The sequence below is a fragment of the Hypoxylon trugodes genome (assembly GCF_022578975.1).
Source record: "Hypoxylon trugodes strain CBS 135444 unplaced genomic scaffold F4822scaffold_5, whole genome shotgun sequence".
NCBI classification, from domain to species: Eukaryota; Fungi; Ascomycota; class Sordariomycetes; order Xylariales; family Hypoxylaceae; genus Hypoxylon; species Hypoxylon trugodes.
This window is the reverse complement of record NW_026250020.1, coordinates 2114455-2132493: the sequence shown is the minus strand read 5'-3', so window position 1 is coordinate 2132493 and position 18039 is coordinate 2114455. Positions and strand designations below refer to the sequence as shown.

At 47.5% G+C, this 18039-nt stretch overlaps 5 protein-coding genes across 5 annotated transcripts; 2 read left to right on the top strand and 3 right to left on the bottom strand.

Annotated features, from left to right (window-relative positions):
• Positions 1–84: 84 nt before the first annotated feature.
• On the bottom strand, positions 85–1075 carry F4822DRAFT_429423 (uncharacterized protein; the record flags this gene model as incomplete). The annotated part of the gene is made up of 3 exons (XM_051461098.1): positions 85–261; positions 331–612; positions 692–1075. The coding sequence occupies 3 exons, from the start codon at positions 1073–1075 to the stop codon at positions 85–87; spliced, it is 843 nt and encodes a 280-aa protein (XP_051314579.1).
• A 1257-nt stretch (positions 1076–2332) lies between these two features.
• On the bottom strand, positions 2333–5776 carry F4822DRAFT_258640 (TBC domain-containing protein). Its single transcript, XM_051454539.1, has 3 exons — positions 4042–5776; positions 2865–3975; positions 2333–2810 (listed from the first exon to the last, which is right to left on the bottom strand). Exons 1-3 carry the CDS (start codon positions 5427–5429, stop codon positions 2439–2441), a joined length of 2871 nt encoding a protein of 956 aa, XP_051314578.1. The 5' UTR covers positions 5430–5776; the 3' UTR covers positions 2333–2438.
• A 2826-nt stretch (positions 5777–8602) lies between these two features.
• On the bottom strand, positions 8603–14377 carry F4822DRAFT_437393 (uncharacterized protein; the record flags this gene model as incomplete). Its single annotated transcript, XM_051462410.1, has 7 exons — positions 8603–10102; positions 10157–10558; positions 10614–10990; positions 11074–11229; positions 12968–12971; positions 13213–14180; positions 14284–14377. The coding sequence occupies 7 exons, from the start codon at positions 14375–14377 to the stop codon at positions 8603–8605; spliced, it is 3501 nt and encodes a 1166-aa protein (XP_051314577.1).
• Positions 14378–15143: 766 nt separating this feature from the next.
• F4822DRAFT_258421 (uncharacterized protein) lies at positions 15144–16988 on the top strand. The gene is made up of 2 exons (XM_051454535.1): positions 15144–15558; positions 15777–16988. Exons 1-2 carry the CDS (start codon positions 15417–15419, stop codon positions 16373–16375), a joined length of 741 nt encoding a protein of 246 aa, XP_051314576.1. The 5' UTR covers positions 15144–15416; the 3' UTR covers positions 16376–16988.
• Position 16989: 1 nt separating this feature from the next.
• On the top strand, positions 16990–17752 carry F4822DRAFT_258510 (uncharacterized protein). The gene has a single exon (XM_051454537.1). The coding sequence runs from the start codon at positions 17082–17084 to the stop codon at positions 17520–17522; it is 441 nt and encodes a 146-aa protein (XP_051314575.1). The 5' UTR covers positions 16990–17081; the 3' UTR covers positions 17523–17752.
• Positions 17753–18039: the final 287 nt, after the last annotated feature.

Below are 18039 nucleotides of genomic sequence, written 5' to 3'. Positions count from 1 at the left end.
ATTTGAAGATGAGCTGATGAATTAATTTATAGAGCCTTCAGGGTAGTATACCAACCCATTCTCAACAAAGTCCCAGACAGCAATCTAAGCTCCACCGCCAGACGCAGCCCTCGCATTCTTCTCTCGTCTTTGGCGGTCCCATATCTTGAGCGCCGTGATAACAGCCATGATAGCCCAGCGGTCGCCTAAGGCACCATTTGCGCCACTGCTGAGGAATTGGAACTTGAAGACCTTTGTTAAGCTGGCGCTGGCCCATGCCCACTGTAGCAACGTAAGTTAACAAAAAACCAATCTTTACGCTAGTAATCTGGGAGGGACAGTATCACATACAACTGCAACGACCTCCTTCCCATCACTCGACGTGGCGCCAAAGCCCGCGCCGCCGCCACCGGCTAGCCTAACAAGCTTCCACCCGGACCTCTGGCCGTCGAGCGCCTTGACAGCAGCGCCGGACGTGTGTCGCCACTCGAAAGTCTCGCGCCACATACCCGGGCCGACCTCAATACTAAACGAAAAGGTCGGATGTGTCAAGCTCCCTCCCTTCTCCATCTTCTCCACCGTCTCCTGCGAACCTAATCCAGTTGGGAAGGTAATCTTCGCGGCGCCGCCCCACTGCGATGAGTGTCAGTTGTTAGTAAAACCATAGCAAGCAAGGCCCCGTGTAGAAAGAAAGGAAAACAAGACAACGTACCCCATCTCTCTTTGCGCCAGCGAACGGCGGTAGCTTCTCATTTGGACCACTATGCAGTACAACGTCCGGCTGTCCAGACAAGCCACTATGTAGTGAGACGGCGTATAGCGGGTTCGCCTGGTGCTCGCCGAGCATCCAATGTCGCTGGCTCCAGCGAGACTCAGTGTACATACAGAAGGCCGTCGGGAACTGGCGGGGAACCTCTGCCGGTTGTTGGTATTGCTGGTATTGTTGTTGGTGTTGTTGGTGTTGTTGTTGCTGCTGTTGTTGTAGTAGTTGCTGCTGAGGAGGAGGAGGAAAAGCACCGGCGGGAATGGGTGGTGAGTACGGGTAGAACGGCGGTTGGTTCATTTGCTCGTATTGTTGTGCCACCTTCTTCCCCATCGTTACAACCCCTCAAATCAGAATAAGTGAGGGTTGAGATGATTACACCCGTATCTATGTCTGATATATGATATGCGAAAAAAACAAAGATATAACAATATTTGGGTAGGCATCTAGGTACGCAGGATATCTAGCCCAAGATACTGAACCGTCTAGAGATTGAGAGAAGACAAACCACCATAGTTCCCGCATACTCGCCCGTCCTTATAAACTTTTAATAAAGGGGCTATACCATTTAAAAATAATGATATGACTGGAAATCGCCAAACGGGCGAGACCTCGCCGTCTCTATCCAGGGGGGAAAACATGGCGTAGGTATCTACCTAGGTAGTTAGCCAAGCAAGGCATGAGAGCTGAGCCAACGAGAGCGCACAATGCCAGGGCCGCCTGTAGCATACCCATCCAGGACCTGCGCACCATCCTTCCCAAATAGGACATTTTTAGGAAGCATCGCGGATTATCTTGCGAAAGTACATAAGAACCACACCTTACCGACAGAAAAAAGAATATCACACCCTCTTCCGGTCATCAGCCGTCAATGGATAACGTTATTCTGGCTTAGGTCAAAGCTTTCGATCATGCGTCCAGATTGTTGAGCATATACTCGACTTTCAATCAGCCCTACTTTGTTCGGGTGGTTCCTGAAAACTGCATCTCCAGGAGCAAATTACGTCATTTTATGGAGACTGATATCTATATAAATCCTTACGGAAGGCGAACACGTGCCATCCATCCCCTAGTGCTTGGGTAGGTAATCTGAAGTATTTGGATCGGTACACATCACTATGAAGCTTGAAGGTAGGGTAACTGATTGACTTCGTTCATAGGTAATATTATTATGTTTATGGTAGGTAGTCCAGCTATAGGGTAGGTACTAGACGACCATTTTAGTGATTATAGGAGACACGACCTCTGTAGGGATCGTGTAGTAGAGCTCCTTATTAAGTAACATAGCAACGATGATAAGCTGGTGGAGTTCCAAGATTTTTGACGTGACCAACTGTCCTTCCTCTCCATTCGTAAACATCCATCAAACGCATAGGGGTATAGTGCGAGAACCATCCATCAACGTATCCCATGCCTACCTACACCTTGTGGCCCGGCATGGGCGAACACCAGCGCTCCTCCGAGACACAAAGGGAATTAGATGATAATAAGCCAGGCCATTGTCGCGACCTGAACGATGTTGGGGGAATAGAAATTCCCCTTCGTGATGATTAACTGACTAGCTGGTACCACGATTCCCAGCCTAGTTTATACTAATGATATTCCGACGAGAATTGTGTTTCTCGTTTCCGTTGTTGAGGAAGTTGACGGGCGAGTCTAGTTCGTACCAAGTACATTAGGAGGACGATCCAGCTTCCTACGCCTTCTGCTTGTTGTGGTGACGTCTATACTCCAGATGTACCAGGTTCATAAATCCTTGTTCGTCCTTAATAGGAACCCAGGAAGTAAGGGACTTCATCGCATTTTCGAAATCCGAATCTAGCAGCGTAGGCCGAAGGGCATCAATGATGGCGAGACTGGTTGCATGAAGAATCTCTAATCCCTTAGATGATGGCTCTTCGAAAGTGGCCTTGGTTGGAGAAGCAAGGGCATCCGACATTTCTGGCGAGTAACCAAGTAAGATGAATGCATCCCATACGCGAAGCTGAACGGCGAAGGGTATCGATAAGTTGAAGAGGGTAAGGTACCACTTCGTTGCATACGCAGTTGGATCGATGCAGAGCTCAGACTGATAAAGGTTAGTTGAAGTCTAAGTTACCTAGATTTGATGGTTGGTACTCACAAGCTTCGAGGCGACATCCGTACTGCCCAGCCAATCATGCTCGAAGTCTTTCAGGGCGCCCATAAGTTCTGCGAATCCGGATTGGTACATTCGATTAAGACCACGATATTTCCAGAGTCGCACTAGCATTATGAAGCATGCCTCTTCGTCGTAATAGCTAAGAAATGTTGCTGCTAGCGGAGCCATGCCTTGAACATAGCCTGTCTCAGGGAAATAGAGCGATAGAGCATGCAACACTCGGAATAGTAACCGTTGACCACCTCGGTATCTTCTTCGAAACATGATGTGTTGGTTGATAGTTCTTGGTACATCTAGATCGATCTGTCCATCATCTGGTGACGGCTCCTCAATCAGCTTGTGGAAATCGGCTTTTAGTTCTTCATCTGTCGCAAATGGCTCCTTGCTGGCCTTGGCGCTGGATGACAAGAACGAGTACCAAGCCGCCGATCGCCAACAATCAGGGATGCCCTTCCATGTTCGTTCGACTAGCTTCGGATGCTTCGTGTCGAATTCGAATACCATGCCTTGTCCATCCGCACCAGTTCTTATTATTTTGGCCATCCTTCGCCATTTTTCCGTGCGCACCATTTCCTTCACCTTCGACTCGGCCGCTTTCCTCTCGGCCGACCCATCTTCATTTATATGCGACAAGCCTGGGTGCGATGCAAGGATATCCCCAGCCTCATCTATTAGCTTCCTGTCCCTGTTATACGGTAATAAGTTTGTAGCTTGGCGGAAAGTAGCCGAAAGAGCGGAACGGCGCGATGCTGTGGATAAACCCGACGCCTGTGTATGTAAAGAGCGGGCCGACAACTTCTTCTTGGGACCGCGCGTGATTCTTAGCGAAAGTGATGCTGCATCTTTGCGAACAAGGACGTTTCGTTGTTTGCTAGGTGAGAATTGAACGGATGCGTTTTCGTTCGGTGTTGTCGGCCGGGACTCTTGCGACTGTTGGATTGAAATGAAACCGTAACGATCGACTTCTTCGCCGTGGACTCCTTCCCAGTCCTCAATACCTCCTGCTAACTCGTGTTCGCGCCGAGAGTCGTTATCTGGTTGCAACGAAATAGAAGCCAAGGTTGGAATAGGGTTTCCAGCCTTGTCGCTTGCCCTGTAAGAGACGCGACTTGTCAGCATGATCAAATGGAACGGAAATGGATATATAAGGAAACCGTACGCGTCGTTCTCGTTCTTATCTAGTGGGTGTTCTGCTGCGGGTTGAAGACGCTCATCAATTGATGAGTGTCGACCGCCCTCCTCCCAATTGAGACCTTCCCCGGATTCATAGAGCGATCTCACCTTTTGAGATTCCTTTTCCGCCTCAGCAGATATAACTCGGAGACTGGGAGGTTGTTTTCGTGGCGTCGGTGGCGTGCTAGTCAGGGCATCGGTTTTCGCATCATTGGGCGCCCCTGAGATTTTGGCGGATTCCTTAGTGCCTGCGCTGGCGGTAGGATCGATAACCTTTGCGCGCGAAGGTACTAAAGGAAAAGCGCGTGGCTCTCGGGGTTGCACCAGGTCGATGTGTTCATTGCCGATGCCACTGTCTTGGTCGGCCATCATGGCCGCGTTCCTGAAAGATTTACGCGGATGCTTACCACCAAAAATGATGCTGCCACGCTTGGAGAAAGATAGCTGGGTCATAAAATCATCTTCTAACAAGCTCTCGGTGGGGATGGTTGTCGAAATAACTGGGGAACCATGGGGGTCAGGTAATGGCGATAATCTGCCGCTAGGAGATTTAGGCGCCGAACCATCCTGTCCTTTCAGTGGGTAGCTGGGGTTATCAGCGCACGGGGCCACCTCATTCGCCGATTTCTTCCGCAGCCGCCCCATCCTCGCAATAGATGACTTTGATGAATTTGATCTCAAACTAAAACTTCTTGCGAATCTTTTTGAAAAGCCAGATGGAGGAGTAGTTGGTGAAGTTGGTGAAACTGTCTCGCCATCTGATAATGCGGGAGAAATTGAAGGAGCACTGGCCCTGCTGTTGGATTCGCTCACTCGTTCCTCTTGACGCGAGTACAGAGAGGGGGATGCAGAACGAGTCCTCAATTGGAGGGGTTTAATTTCGGGAAATCTTTGCACGTTTTCGTATGCAAATGGATCCTCATCATCTGTCTCACTATCTTCACGAATGGTCCAGCTTGATGGCGTACTCGGAGAATGACCGGAATCCCGCTTTCCGCTCTGCTCGATTGTTCGTGGTGTGCTAATCGTTCTCAGTGCAGGGTGCTGCTCGGTAGGGGGTGCAGGACGAGGAGGTGGCACTACAACGGGGCCACGAGTTGTATTGCAAGAAATTGGACGTGGCGGCGGGCGACGAGAAGATCGTGGTGGTGGTATTGGGATAGGCGGTTCGGCTTGCACAGTTTGATCATATCGTAACGCAACCAGCTTGGATTCGTCCCTAAAAGGAACAAGACTTGCAGACCTACTCCTGTACCGGGTGCTTGCGTTACTCTTAGAGGGCGCTGTGGGAGGCACATACGGTACCGTGCCAGGTGGACCTGACGCAAGCCCGAACCCCGTGGCTGATGTGTGTAAGGAATACATGTGCGCCATTCGTTCACGACGGATTTCCTTTAATGAACAATATCGTATTTGGTGCGACGTCGGAAGAGGATATTCTGCCAGCAACCGCTATAGTGGCTTGACAAGCCTCGAACCAACTGACAAGCCAAGTACTCTGAAAACCACGAACCACGTCGACAAAGATGAGCTGTTAACTTTTTTTTGTTTATGCTCCAGTGACAGAGAACCGTTTGTCGTTATGTATCGCAACTCGCAACTCGAATCTGACAAAGGACTAATGAATCGTCTCAAGCTTTGTCCACCACTTACACGACTATAGATAAGTAGTTATATGTTAGCGTGACTCTGTTCTAGGGAATGGGGGGTGGGCGTTCAAGAAAGGCCAATTAGCAAGAAGATGACGAGAGAAAAGAAATGATCAAACCAAAAAAGGGAGTCAGGAAATCAATCTATTGAGGCTTTTCTCACTCGTACCTTCTTTGATGTGGTGGCTGCAAAGGAAAACTCAAATATTGACTTTTAAACGGTGAATCGATGAATCGGGAAATTTTAAGCTGTGGGAGAGTTACACAGACGCCGCTGTTAGTTGTAAATTTTAAACCTTCAATGTTTAAATGTATAGGTATAGAGGTATATCTCCAAAAGCCTAACGGGTATACCAGCTAGCTCATATAATTGCTTTTTTTAAGAAATGACTATCACAAGCCGGTGCCGGGTGCTTTAATATGTTTGCCCTGGCAATAATTTTTTTGGGTGACTTGGACCACGGTTCATCTGATCTGGCCAGCATGCACATGTGGATGTCGTGGCGGCAGCAATTCCATAGGACATGTTCGGTACTACGGGGGTCGGGGGGAGGGTCTTCTACTAGGTATACCAGGTCTACCAGGTCGCGGAAAGGTCATCAATAGAAGCGATGCACATCATACTCAGTACATACTAAGTATATTAGGTATTCAAACTTTACAACCATCATTGCCGTTTCTCCCAATTGGTCGGGGCAAGAGGTACCTAGTTGCGAGGTTTCCACTCTTTCCAGCTGGCCCGCTGCAAGTGCTGCAAGTTTGGTAATTGGTTGTACCGCGGCACTTTCCCAACCTTTTCCCACCTAGACCGATAGATCCCAAGCCCGCAGGCCCGGAGCGGTCACGCACCGTTCTTTTTCCCAATTACTTTAACTGGCTCGCCCAACTCTTCTTTAGTGGACTTAATCCATATGTATACTCAAACAGGAAATCTAGCGGTCTAGTACAATCCACTTCACTTCCAACTACGTACATGTATGTTGTCAACAATACCCTACGTGCTTTTCTTCTGCATTTCTTGCACTTTCAAAACTTAAGTAATACGTGTACCTAAGAGAAGAATTAAAAGTCGCAAACTTGTTGGGCGCATTTAGGTCATAGATCTCATGACCCATATGTGCTCGCTAACGGTATCTTACACTACCGAGACTATGGGCTTGGAAAAAAGCAACACCTTTCCAGTCTATACCTAATAGTTACTCGATATAAGAAAAGCCTGGAACCATCATGGGTGTATTCCCCAACTTCAATTTCAGACCTCGCCTCCCCCGCAAACGTCCTCTACACTCCATTAGGTAGAGGGAGGGTGACGGCAAACCGCCTCAGGACTGATGAAAAGCTATAGTCCTCCGCATGTCCGCGATGTCAAGTTTCCTAATCGATAGGGTAGATGACTGGAATCGCTCCGTTTATCCTATAAAGAGCCCCACGCAAAATGGGAGGGCAAGACATGTTGAACCGGTAAGTAGTACTAGCTGCTCCCCATCCTCTCTCGCTATTGGCTTGTCTATAGATGCGAGATCCAAGGATCGACCTGAGCTTAGCCAAGTCGGGATCGGAGGGTAAAAGGAATGGGAAAAAAGAGGGCAACCGATTTCACGATAGTTAACTACTACACCATTTTTTCTATCCATTTCCACCAGTAGTACGGTATAGATAGGAATACCGAATGACCCTTCTAGTATATCTAGAAAGTGTATACCCATCTGTTCTAGCGGGGTAAAGCGAGTAGTATACGTCACTCCCAAAGGTACAAAGAAGTTTGGTTGGGTCTGGAAGCTCGTCCCTAACAGACACCGAGAAAGAAAAAGAAAAAGAAAAAGAAAAAAAAAATAATAATCCCGCGGGTCATGAACTCCGACCTCAACTGGATCATTGACGTGGCCATTTTAGCCAGCCAACCCTTGAGACCATCAACCGTCACCAATTAAATGAAAAGCAAAAGAAAAAGCGCGGGGTCAATCAAGGTCCCCTTACAATTTCACTTACCAGGTACTTTGCTATAACATTCTAGGCTTACTGTCGGATCTGAGCAATTGAGGCGTGAAGCTCTAAAATTAGACAAGTCTAACTTATTGTGCATTCGATTTTGGTATCACTGAAATTGCGACGGCGAAAAAACAACTCAATATTGGAATCCGTTGCCAAGACTCAAAGCCAATGTTGTGTGCCAAGCATGAGTACAACCTTCTTGTAAGCGAAGCTAGAAGAATTGATAGAATCGGATTGGACGTGGTTGGATGATGGGTCGGTCGCGACAGTTGGCGATTTTTTTGTGCCTGGATTCAGGTTGACCGCATCACAGTGAAAGTCAAGATAATTGGTTGTCGACTGTTAAGAGATCCACTAGTTGTGACGAGAGCCACGACACATTTCAGGTACGGTAACGTTAAGCTTCAAGGTTAAACAGGGACAAGGTTGAACACAGTCAGAGGGGTAGGGAATCTCTTCTTTTTTTCTTTTCTCCCTTCTCTTCTCATCTCCGCTTCCTAGTCTATGCATATAGCTATCTGCCCCTTAAATTGATATCTTCCAATAATCATTCCTGTCGTGTCCAGCACACTTCGCTAAGATGCACTAATGACAACTTTCCAGACATCTTACTGGCTTCATCTTACTCATCCCAACGCCTCTCCCGAAAATGCTATGCATTGGACCCCTGGGTTCCCCCTGCGCCACGCGTTCGTCCCTTGCAGCTTGCATATGGTTTAATACCGCGTCGATAATCGTTTTCGTTGGCGCCAACGCGACGAGTTTTCGGTCATGTCATCGAATTGGGTAGGTAAGGTAGGTAGGTAGGTTGTGGTAGTGATGAGTAGAGCTCCATGCATGCTGAGCTGGCCCGAGCTAGAGGTGGTCATTCATTCGTTGACCGCTACGCGAATATCCATCAGCCCGTCAAACTTCTTCATTTTCCCAATCCTTTTCGCCAAAAATTGGCCGATTTGAATTGCCGCTTACTTCTAATTTTTCGAGGAACTCTGGCGGGATTGTTGGAATGTACTTCCTCTCTCGTTCCCGATTAACTCCTCCAAACCCGGCACCGTAGGAGACAAGCATATCAGTAACGGTTGGTAAAGTAAATGGTAGCATTAAGGAGGGATCGAGATTTATTCCGTCTGGTATATCGTCGTCGTCGTCTTGATCCGGATTCGGCGTGCCTTGCACACTCCCAGGAGTCGCCGCGTTATTACCGTTCGACGTGTTCCTAACAGGAGTCGAGGGTGCGCTACCTGGCAGCGGGGACATTGTTCTTCTGCGATCTCTCCTAAGTGCAGCTTCTTTCTGGATTGCGTCGAGATATTTCAACGCACTCTTAGGTAATCCCTTTTCTCCGACTTCTGGTCGATAGTTTTTAGCAGCAAAAATCAACTGTTGCGGACTTAACCGCTTGAGCTGTTGGAGTGTTCCAACTAGAGCCTCCAGGTCGTCCGGATCCAATGATGAAAAACATTGCAACCACTGAAGGAGCTGAACGATAGGCGCTAGGTGCCGCCGTGCTGCCTCCACCGTCGTTTCGCCGGAAGAATTCGTCTCACCATGTTCATAATGTTCAGGTTGGCGATTGTTAGACCGAGCCCAATCTTCTAATACTGAAACATTCATTCTAATTTGCATCGCTTTCGTTCGTGCAAGGTACTTTCTGTTGTTCATAATTCGATTAAATAGCTCTGCGCCCAGCCAATAAAGAAGTTGTGATATGATTTGCGCAGTGATAACAGAGTGGATATCGTATAAATCGAGGACAAATAATGTAGATGATAAAAGGGATGTCACGTTTCGAGGGGCGGGCTTAGCACGCTGCTTTGGGGAGGGAGGTCGGAATCGTTTTTCGAGTGGCTCCTCTTTGACCTCCTTTTTTCTCTTAAAAAGCTTCCATTCATGTTGAAAAGTGACATCGTCAAGTCCAGGAATGGTCTCGTGGTCAAGCATCGCGGAATCCAATACTTTGTCTAACCGTCTTTCTGCATCTCGAACGATCAGAATAAATATCTCATTAATGAGTTCCGCTAGCTGCGCTTGGAATTCGGTGGTTGCCTCAACTAATCCGGCATCCTTTTTTAGATAGTGTAATAAGAGGGTCGCGTTCGACATCCAGAAGGCCAAGATAGTCATATCCCATTGGTGATCTTCGACAACTTCATTAATTTTGTCTTGAGCAGTGACGAGCAGCTTCTCCAAAAGTTCGGGGCTAGAGTGGTAGTGGGCGTATCGCGCACTAAGAAAAATCATATTGGCCGGAACGGGCTTCTGGGATGGTGATCGCTGCGGTTGCATGTTGGTGATAATAATGTCGAGGATCCTATCTAGATCACTTTCTTGGAAGACGAACATCTGGTCATGTAGACATCGGCTCCAGTCAAACTCCTGTAACTCTTCTTCGAATTCATCCATGGGCTTTTGAAATCAGCACACCGAACTCACATAGTTCGTCGCGGACCAGTAACCTACCTCAGGTTGGTCATCTATTCCCATGTTGCCTAAATCGACCTCAAGGTCTCGCGCACTATCCATCATCATCCGCCGCCGTATTTCGTTCTCGGCCATTTCTTCTTCGAACCTATCTTGGGAGAAGCCTGGGTTGTAGAAATCGTCTGTAACCCCAGCATTCCCGATACCGTAGCCGTTATCGTGTAAATAATACGACATTTCGCTGTCGGGCGCAACAAAATCGAAAGCTGTTCTTCCAGATGAGGTCTTAGCCTCAGGTGAGGCTCCATTGTCAAGCAAGATTTTCGCGATGCCCTTATGTCGGTTGGTCATTGCCCACATTAGGGGGCTCCAATGGTTGCGGTCCTGTTTATCTACATCAACTCCAGCGTCTACAAGAGCTTGTACCACACTCTCATGTCCCTGAGCATTATTAGCGGCCATATCATGGATACGAAATGCAAGTTATATGACTAACAAAGCAGCTGGCATATACCAAGGACGGTGTTCCTTCTTCGTCCGGTGCATTAATATCCACAAATGATTTGGCCTTGCCGCCAAGTATCTTCTTCACATTTTCAAGATCACCGTTACTTGCGGACATAATCAAAGCCTTTTGTAGCATGTTCTTTTTCTCTTCGTCCGATAGTTTCTCGTCTGCGGCGATGGCATCTACATCACCAAAAGCCTCCCCTCCAAGGTGTTGTGCTTGTGCGGCGAGCATTTGCATTAATCGCGTATCGCTATCGGGCATTCCCTTAGTTACATCTTGGTCGTAGTTAGGATCGTCTAGGGTCAGGTTGCTAAACTGAAGGGGTTTCGCCAACATAGGGCTCGTAAGGAACTGTGACTGTCCTGTACAAAGATTGCTCTAATTAGCATCTGGAATGTGCTCGGATTTTGACTCAAGCTATAGGGAGGGGTCCTAATTCACGAACCTTGCCAACCATCGTACATCTCAGTCTCCGGGACCAGTTCTGTTGATACTATCTTCCGATCGTCTAGGGACTTGGGTAGGTCGGCTGGCAGAGCTCGAGGCTTCTTTGGCGACTCCCCGCCAAAGCCCCCGCCATCAGAGTCCCCAAAATCCATTGCTGGATGGGAGGCATAGGAGTATTTCGCTCAAGGATTTGTCGGATCAAGTAAAAGGGCAATCATGCTTTCTAAGTAGTTTTATTATTATTGAGCTGTGGGTCTCTCCTTTATATTGGGTTCCAGACTTGGGGACGTTCGTCATTTAAGCCTAGTATCAGGGAGTGGCATATATGCGCGATAGTGTAGAGATAGACCTAATACTTATCTCAATAAGGTCAACTAACATTGAACCTTGCGAAGAGCGGGCTGCGCCTGTTTAGCCACACGTAGTGGCCCGTGCAGAACATTAAAGTGGAGTGTGTATAATGGCTTATAGCGAGTTTTAGTCTAAGGTATCTAAGTACCCAATTTATGTACCTTCAAAGTTGTTAGGCTTCGTAAGTAGATCCTATAAAATCGCATCTACGTTATATATATAGCACTTAGAAGTAGGGAAAGAAAAGATGTACTCTTAAGTATTAATTACATATACAACATAAATTGATAAAGTTATAAGAGAGTGGTAGAACTTATAAATGTACCTCAAATCCCTTTACCGCAGTTTTCAAGTAAGGGATTGAGCCTGCTGAGATAAAGCCAGCCCTTCGGCCAACTGTATACCAGCCAACTCGAAGAAACTAATTGACTTCGGGGTAAAACATTTGAAAAATATTTTCGCGATGGATGACCCAGTCGTTGTAGTTATCACCGGTGTTAGCACAGGTATATATTTCGTCCTCTCCAACTAGTATCGCGGGGTTGACCCGGATTACCGTGAGCTAACTTATACATCCTCCAGGTATTGGGAGGGAGTTAGCCCAGAGATATCTCGAGAGGCCCAACCATGTCGTGGTGGGAAGCATTCGAGATGAATCCAAGCCGGAAATTTCCACACTTAAGAATTCAAAAGTAGCTCCTGGCTCCAGGCTGTTCTTAGTACACATTGAGAGCACATCCTTCACTGACACAGCCAAAGCCTTTGAAGCCGTCGTGGAATATGGCATCAACTATGTTGATATAATTATTGCTAACGCAGGAGGGAGCCCACACGTGCAGCCGCTTGACGTTGTCGATGCCAAGGATATGATATCTAACTTTCACGTCAACGCAGTGGCACCTTTGGTCTTGTTCCAGACTTTCAAGCCGCTTTTACAAAAGTCGAAGAAATCACCCAAGTGGATATCAGTTTCCACTGGGGGTGGCTCTATCAGCCTCATGGAATATATTCAATCTTGGGTCGGCCCATCCTATGGTGCGTCGAAGGCGGCTTTGAACTGGTTAACATGGTAAGCAATATAACTGTTAATCATTAGCTACATGTCATCAGTCACTTAATAAGCCCAATCCTAGTGCGATACACTTCGAAAACGAGTGGCTCATGGCTACGGCCATACACCCAGGGTAAGTTCCCCAAAGTATCGTTTCCCTCGTCGTTAGTGGCTTGCTGATGGAAGCCCTACAGCCTTGTTCAAACCGGCCCAGGAAATTGGGTTGCCCGAACTTTCGGAAACTTGGAAAAGGCACCCATTACAATCGAGCATTGCGTTGAGAGAATGCTAGATATTGTAAATCTGAAATAATAAAAACGTTAATTGCAGAGAAGAAACTAATTGAGAGCAGATCGACAACGCAACTCGCGAAAAGACTTCTGGAAAGTATATCAGAGCTATGGATGGAACAGAGATGACTTGGTAGCGCGGGGCTAGAATTCGAGGAGGAAAATGTTCGCTCGTTTATTTATGGGGAGAAGCTTCTTACAGCGCTGTACGCCCTGTAATTACAGGTGTACAGTTTAATATACCACAACACTGTGCACTCGCACGGTATTTTAACGCATTAGCGCTTCTGTGACTGCTCTTCTCCCTTTCAATCATTCCTACAACTTATTCGACCATGGCCCTTAAGAGTCTATTTAATTGGAACATATATGTATTGGAATCTTGGTAAATATATACTTTCCGAAAGACGAACCCATCCCTTTCCATTGAATGTCGCTTTTAGACAGACCTCTTAGCCAGCACGCGCAATCGCTTCACGCCTCCATCAGGAATGATAGTCAATTTCACGTGGGTAAAGGTTTTGTCCTTTATTGCGCTAGGAAAGTTGTGTTCCTGATCAGGGCCACACTTACTAGGCTCAAGGACTTCAGCCCATCCATCAGCATCAGCCCCAGGCTCACCAGTCCCCTTCCATTCAATCGCATCGATTTTGGACTTTTGTGGGAAGTTTCCCCTGAAAAATGCCGTATCTACAACGAAGTCTTGTATGAGAGCCGGTGCACCCAGACGGATGATGGCCCAATCAACATGTCCCTTAGTCCTAGACCGTGCAGTTTCCCAACCGTCTCCCATATCTTTGCCTCGACCGGGCAAGATAAGATTATCCTTGGTACCAAAATGCTGGTCGCTGCAAGAGACTGCGACGCCACCATTCTGAGCTGCAGCCAAGTCAAAAATTGCGCCAGTATCCTGTGGAAAGACCGGAACTGCATGCCCAAATAATCGGAATCTTGCAATTCCTCCATCGGGGTACATGTTGAGCCTGACATGCGTATACTGTTTTGAGGTGGGGTTGTCCAACTTCCAGCCGAACCTTTGCGAGGGGCCACATTCCTGAATTCCCAGAATGGTTTCCCATTTTCCTCTTTCTCCTTTCCAAGAGAGAACCTCATCGTCATCTGATGAGAAACAGCCCTCGATGGAAATTGCGGGAGCGTGGTTACCAGAGAAGAAGGCAGTGTCAATCTCAACGCCCTCCACGGTACCAGACGCCACACCAAGTCGTATAACCACCCAGTCAAAAGGCTCTGGGTTGTGTCTCCTCGTTTCCCATCCGTCATACCAAGCACCCGTATAGACCATCTTTCCAGGCTGCCTAATAGGAGGCGTAGGCGTCAATAGGTTGATAGCATCGGCAAACCATTGGTCCGAGAATCCTAGGACTTTGCCTCCTAATGTTCCGGAGATCAAGTCTAATTGGATACGAGTCAGCCTAGAGAAGCCTCAATTCTCATTTTTTTTTTTTTTTGTTGTTGTTGTTTCATTTCCTTCTCTCACGTCATTGCGTTCACGTACCGATGCTGCTCGATCGGAAAGTCTTATCGATTTCCTCCGAGGCAATTGGTGTGACCTTCACAACCTCAAGCTTGTACTCGATGTCTTCCGCCATGGTTATTGATTGTCTTCTCTCTCAAAAGTGTTTCCTTCAGGGAAATGTTTTACCGATATATCACAGAGAAGAAAGACGTTCCACATTGTTTGCCCGATTGCAGATGACCCCTTCTGAGGAGCAACATTCCGACTTCGAAATCGCAATACGCTAATCTAGTGGGGCAAACCTCCGGAATACGGCCACGCCCGGCCACGGCCGATACAGAATACAATTTGCCTAGGTATGCTAATTGCATTTGATCGCTAATGTGTTCGTGCTGGGGCGTAAACTCTATGATCCACCAACCAATTGTTTAACTCGACAAGTCAGCCGGTTAGTACCTATGACATATGCAATCCTGCAGTTCTTCATTGCCGTTCCACTTGTCCCTCTTTCCTTGCATTATCTTCATCCGAAGCTAAACGGTTTTCCATTCAACCATAATGGATTATTCATCATATTTGTGTCCTTGTATACATCCATACAAAATTCACATACATTATACATGTAGCTCGGGTGCTTCGCCTTTACGAAGCAGAAGATGAAACCTATTTCCCGCTTCAAGTTAGTACTCATCCTCTTTGTGTACCAACAACCTTCCCAAATCAGGGATTGCTGATGTAGCTCCCCCGCATCAAGTGCGGTCTACGCTACAATACAGCGCCCGCTTAAGAATCGCGAGACGCTGATAGGTCGAAGCTTGGTTCAAGCAGATATCCGTCATGTCCGTCACCGATGGTGAGCTCGATCCCCTTTCAGAATTCAGCTGCCAGCCTTCTTACTTCTTGGGTGGGCGAGCTTCGTAATGTTTAAAAAGATGAAGTGAAACAACTCCTTTTTTAAAAAATTCTTCATCTTCGGAAGTTTCTTATTAACGACCCAAATTCTGCATTTTTTGGTCAATATTTCTCTCCAAGTGCTTCCCGAATACACCCCTAAATTACATCAACGTCATTAATAATACATACCCCTAGCACAGCCTGCCTTACTGTCAGACCCGTGCGGTAGATCCGCCCAAGAAAAAAAAAGGACGTTACGTTAATTAAAAATTGGCAAAATGGCATCAGCTACTGGAATACCCCAACATCCCCCGGTCAGCTCGGACAACGACGGACAGGGTGATCTAGAACCTCTTTTGGGCCGGCCGGGAGATGCTTCTCAAAGGGACAACGCTCCCATAATCAAAAACCTCTTCATTGGTACGGTGCTCACTTCTTTAGTCGTCGTAGATCTGTCCTTTCCGTTTCATTATTTAGTCACTCTTGCCTTGCCTTACCTTGCCTTACCTTGCCCCGCCGCGCCCCTAATCTGTCTTTAGCATATAATATACATATACTAGAGCTACAATAATATTACCAAACATTTCCCCAATGCTACTTTGATATATATAATATGGCAAAGCTCATACAATCATCAGGCACGGGCGTCCTCGCTGAAACCGCCGGCATCCTCCTTGTAGCCTCGGTCTGGGCCGCCGTCTTCCTCAACGGTCCTCTGATCCTCTTCTCGGTGCACCCCCTCGCGCAATCACTAGGCATTCTTGTTCTCATCCAATCGATCCTCGTCCTCCAACCGACACATACCGGCACACAGAAACAAGTAGGCCAAAAGGTCCACGCCGGCCTCAATTTCTTAGCGTTCGCCATCTTCGCCGTCGGCGTTATCAGTATCGAGGTTAACAAGGAGATTAATCATGGCGCGCACTTCCACTCTGTACACGGGTACCTCGGTGTCATCGCCTCGTTTTGGCTCTTGGCGCAGTACTTGATTGGGTTTACTATGTTCGCTGTCCCCGTGCTGTATGGCGGCGAGGCGAATGCGAAGAAGATCTGGAAGTACCACCGCGCCAGTGGTTACGCTCTATTGCCCTTCCTAGGCGCTACCATTATTAGCGCTGCTGAGACCGACTATAACATCAACGTTCTGGGGTTAAAGCTATGGGCTCTGATCGTCATCGTTGTGTTGTTACTTGTCGGCGTCTTCCCACGTATCAAGAAGCATAAGCTTGGCTTGTGAGCGAATTGGGGCGGAGTGGATGTTAGTATAGGGTAAAGGGAACATTCCTTTTGGTCTGCTTCAAACAGAGTGCATAGCAAAATGGGGATCTCAATTGTCTATCTTTTATCATGTCAAAAGTCCCCAGTAGACAAAATTGGGCAAAATTGCTTTCTTTCGGGCGCTTTTCTGGACGGTATTTTAGCCACGGCGTCAGATCGTCAGTTTGGATGGTTCGGTATTCATTGGTATTAGCATTCGTTTTGACGGAGTTATATGCCACTCTTAGAGAGTATACTCTAATTTTGGGATCAAAAAGAATCCACGGCTTTGGTTCGACGAGTGCGTTTTATATAGAGCAAAGAGTTACATAGAAGGATGAGGTAGCAATAACGAAAGAACGGATTGGCGATACATTATTGAAACGACTTCTCGTCGCCTAGCGACACTATATGACTGGCTGGAGGGTCGCTAAACACAACTCTAAGTCATTTCATACGAATTACAAGTAAAACAAATGAAATGATGAAACCGTACACCTACTCAAGTAGGTAGGTAGCAATTGCTGAAAGAAAATACTTTACCGTGAACTTCATGCCTACATAGGTGCTGCATATGACCCCACCCCCGGAGTATTTCGGCATTCTTCATCGCTATCTCACCCCTCGCGAATCCTTCCATCAACACTTCTTTCCATGAGTTGCAACGACTCACCACCTCTATCACCATGGACCCGGCTTCAGCCATCGGCATAGCTGCCTCGTCCCTCTCTTTACTCGCGGCTCTAGGCCGGTCCGTTATAAGCGTCAAGAACATGATTGACGGTATACGGAACGTGAATGAGGCCTCCGGGCATCTTGCCGCAGAGCTGGACACCTTTCAGTTCTCGCTATCTATTTTCGAGCACCAGGTTCGGACCGGGGCCATAAGGAATCACGTCGCGGGATGGTGGGATTCGCAATCGCTAGAGGCCCTTCTCACGAATGCGACGCAGACGTTTTCGAGGCTTGATTTTATCTATCGCGCAATTCGTCGTGATAGATCCTTCCTCGATCGGACGAGGGAGTATCTCCGCACTACTATGTATGATCAGGAGATCAATCATCTTAAATTGCGGATCAATACGTACATATCTGCCTTCAACATCCCAGTTCTAATGAATATGTAAGTAAACTGGCCCCCTTCTTTTTGGTAATTCCTACTCTTCCCTCTTGACCATACTTTCGGTTTATTAAAGTTGGGTGTGCAGCCAAAATACTCGCTCAAGTAATCGGAATCCCGACCAACAACCCGAAGAGGGCCTCTTACTAGGTAGAATCTTACAGTTGGAGGAGAACACTGCCGCTATACTGGCCGAGGTTCATGGGTTTGCTCATGGTAATGCTAGGGGTCAATCCGCCGACCCCCAGTCCAATGAATCGATAGTTCAAGGCAGTGAGGAATTGGCTACGATTGTACGAGCGCTAGCTTCGAACGCCAGTGCCATCACCGAGTCGGAACGATCATCAAGCGGAGCAGGGACCGTAAGACGGCATCAGAGCGGTGGAGTTGGCTACGCCGCTTCGTCCGAATCCGTTAGAGGCGTACCGGTCGGCCCTAGCAGATTGTATAGGGTTGCGTCCTGGCTTATGAATCAAGACCAAGCAGACCCAACGGAAGAACCCGGCGACGAGACGGATGATTCT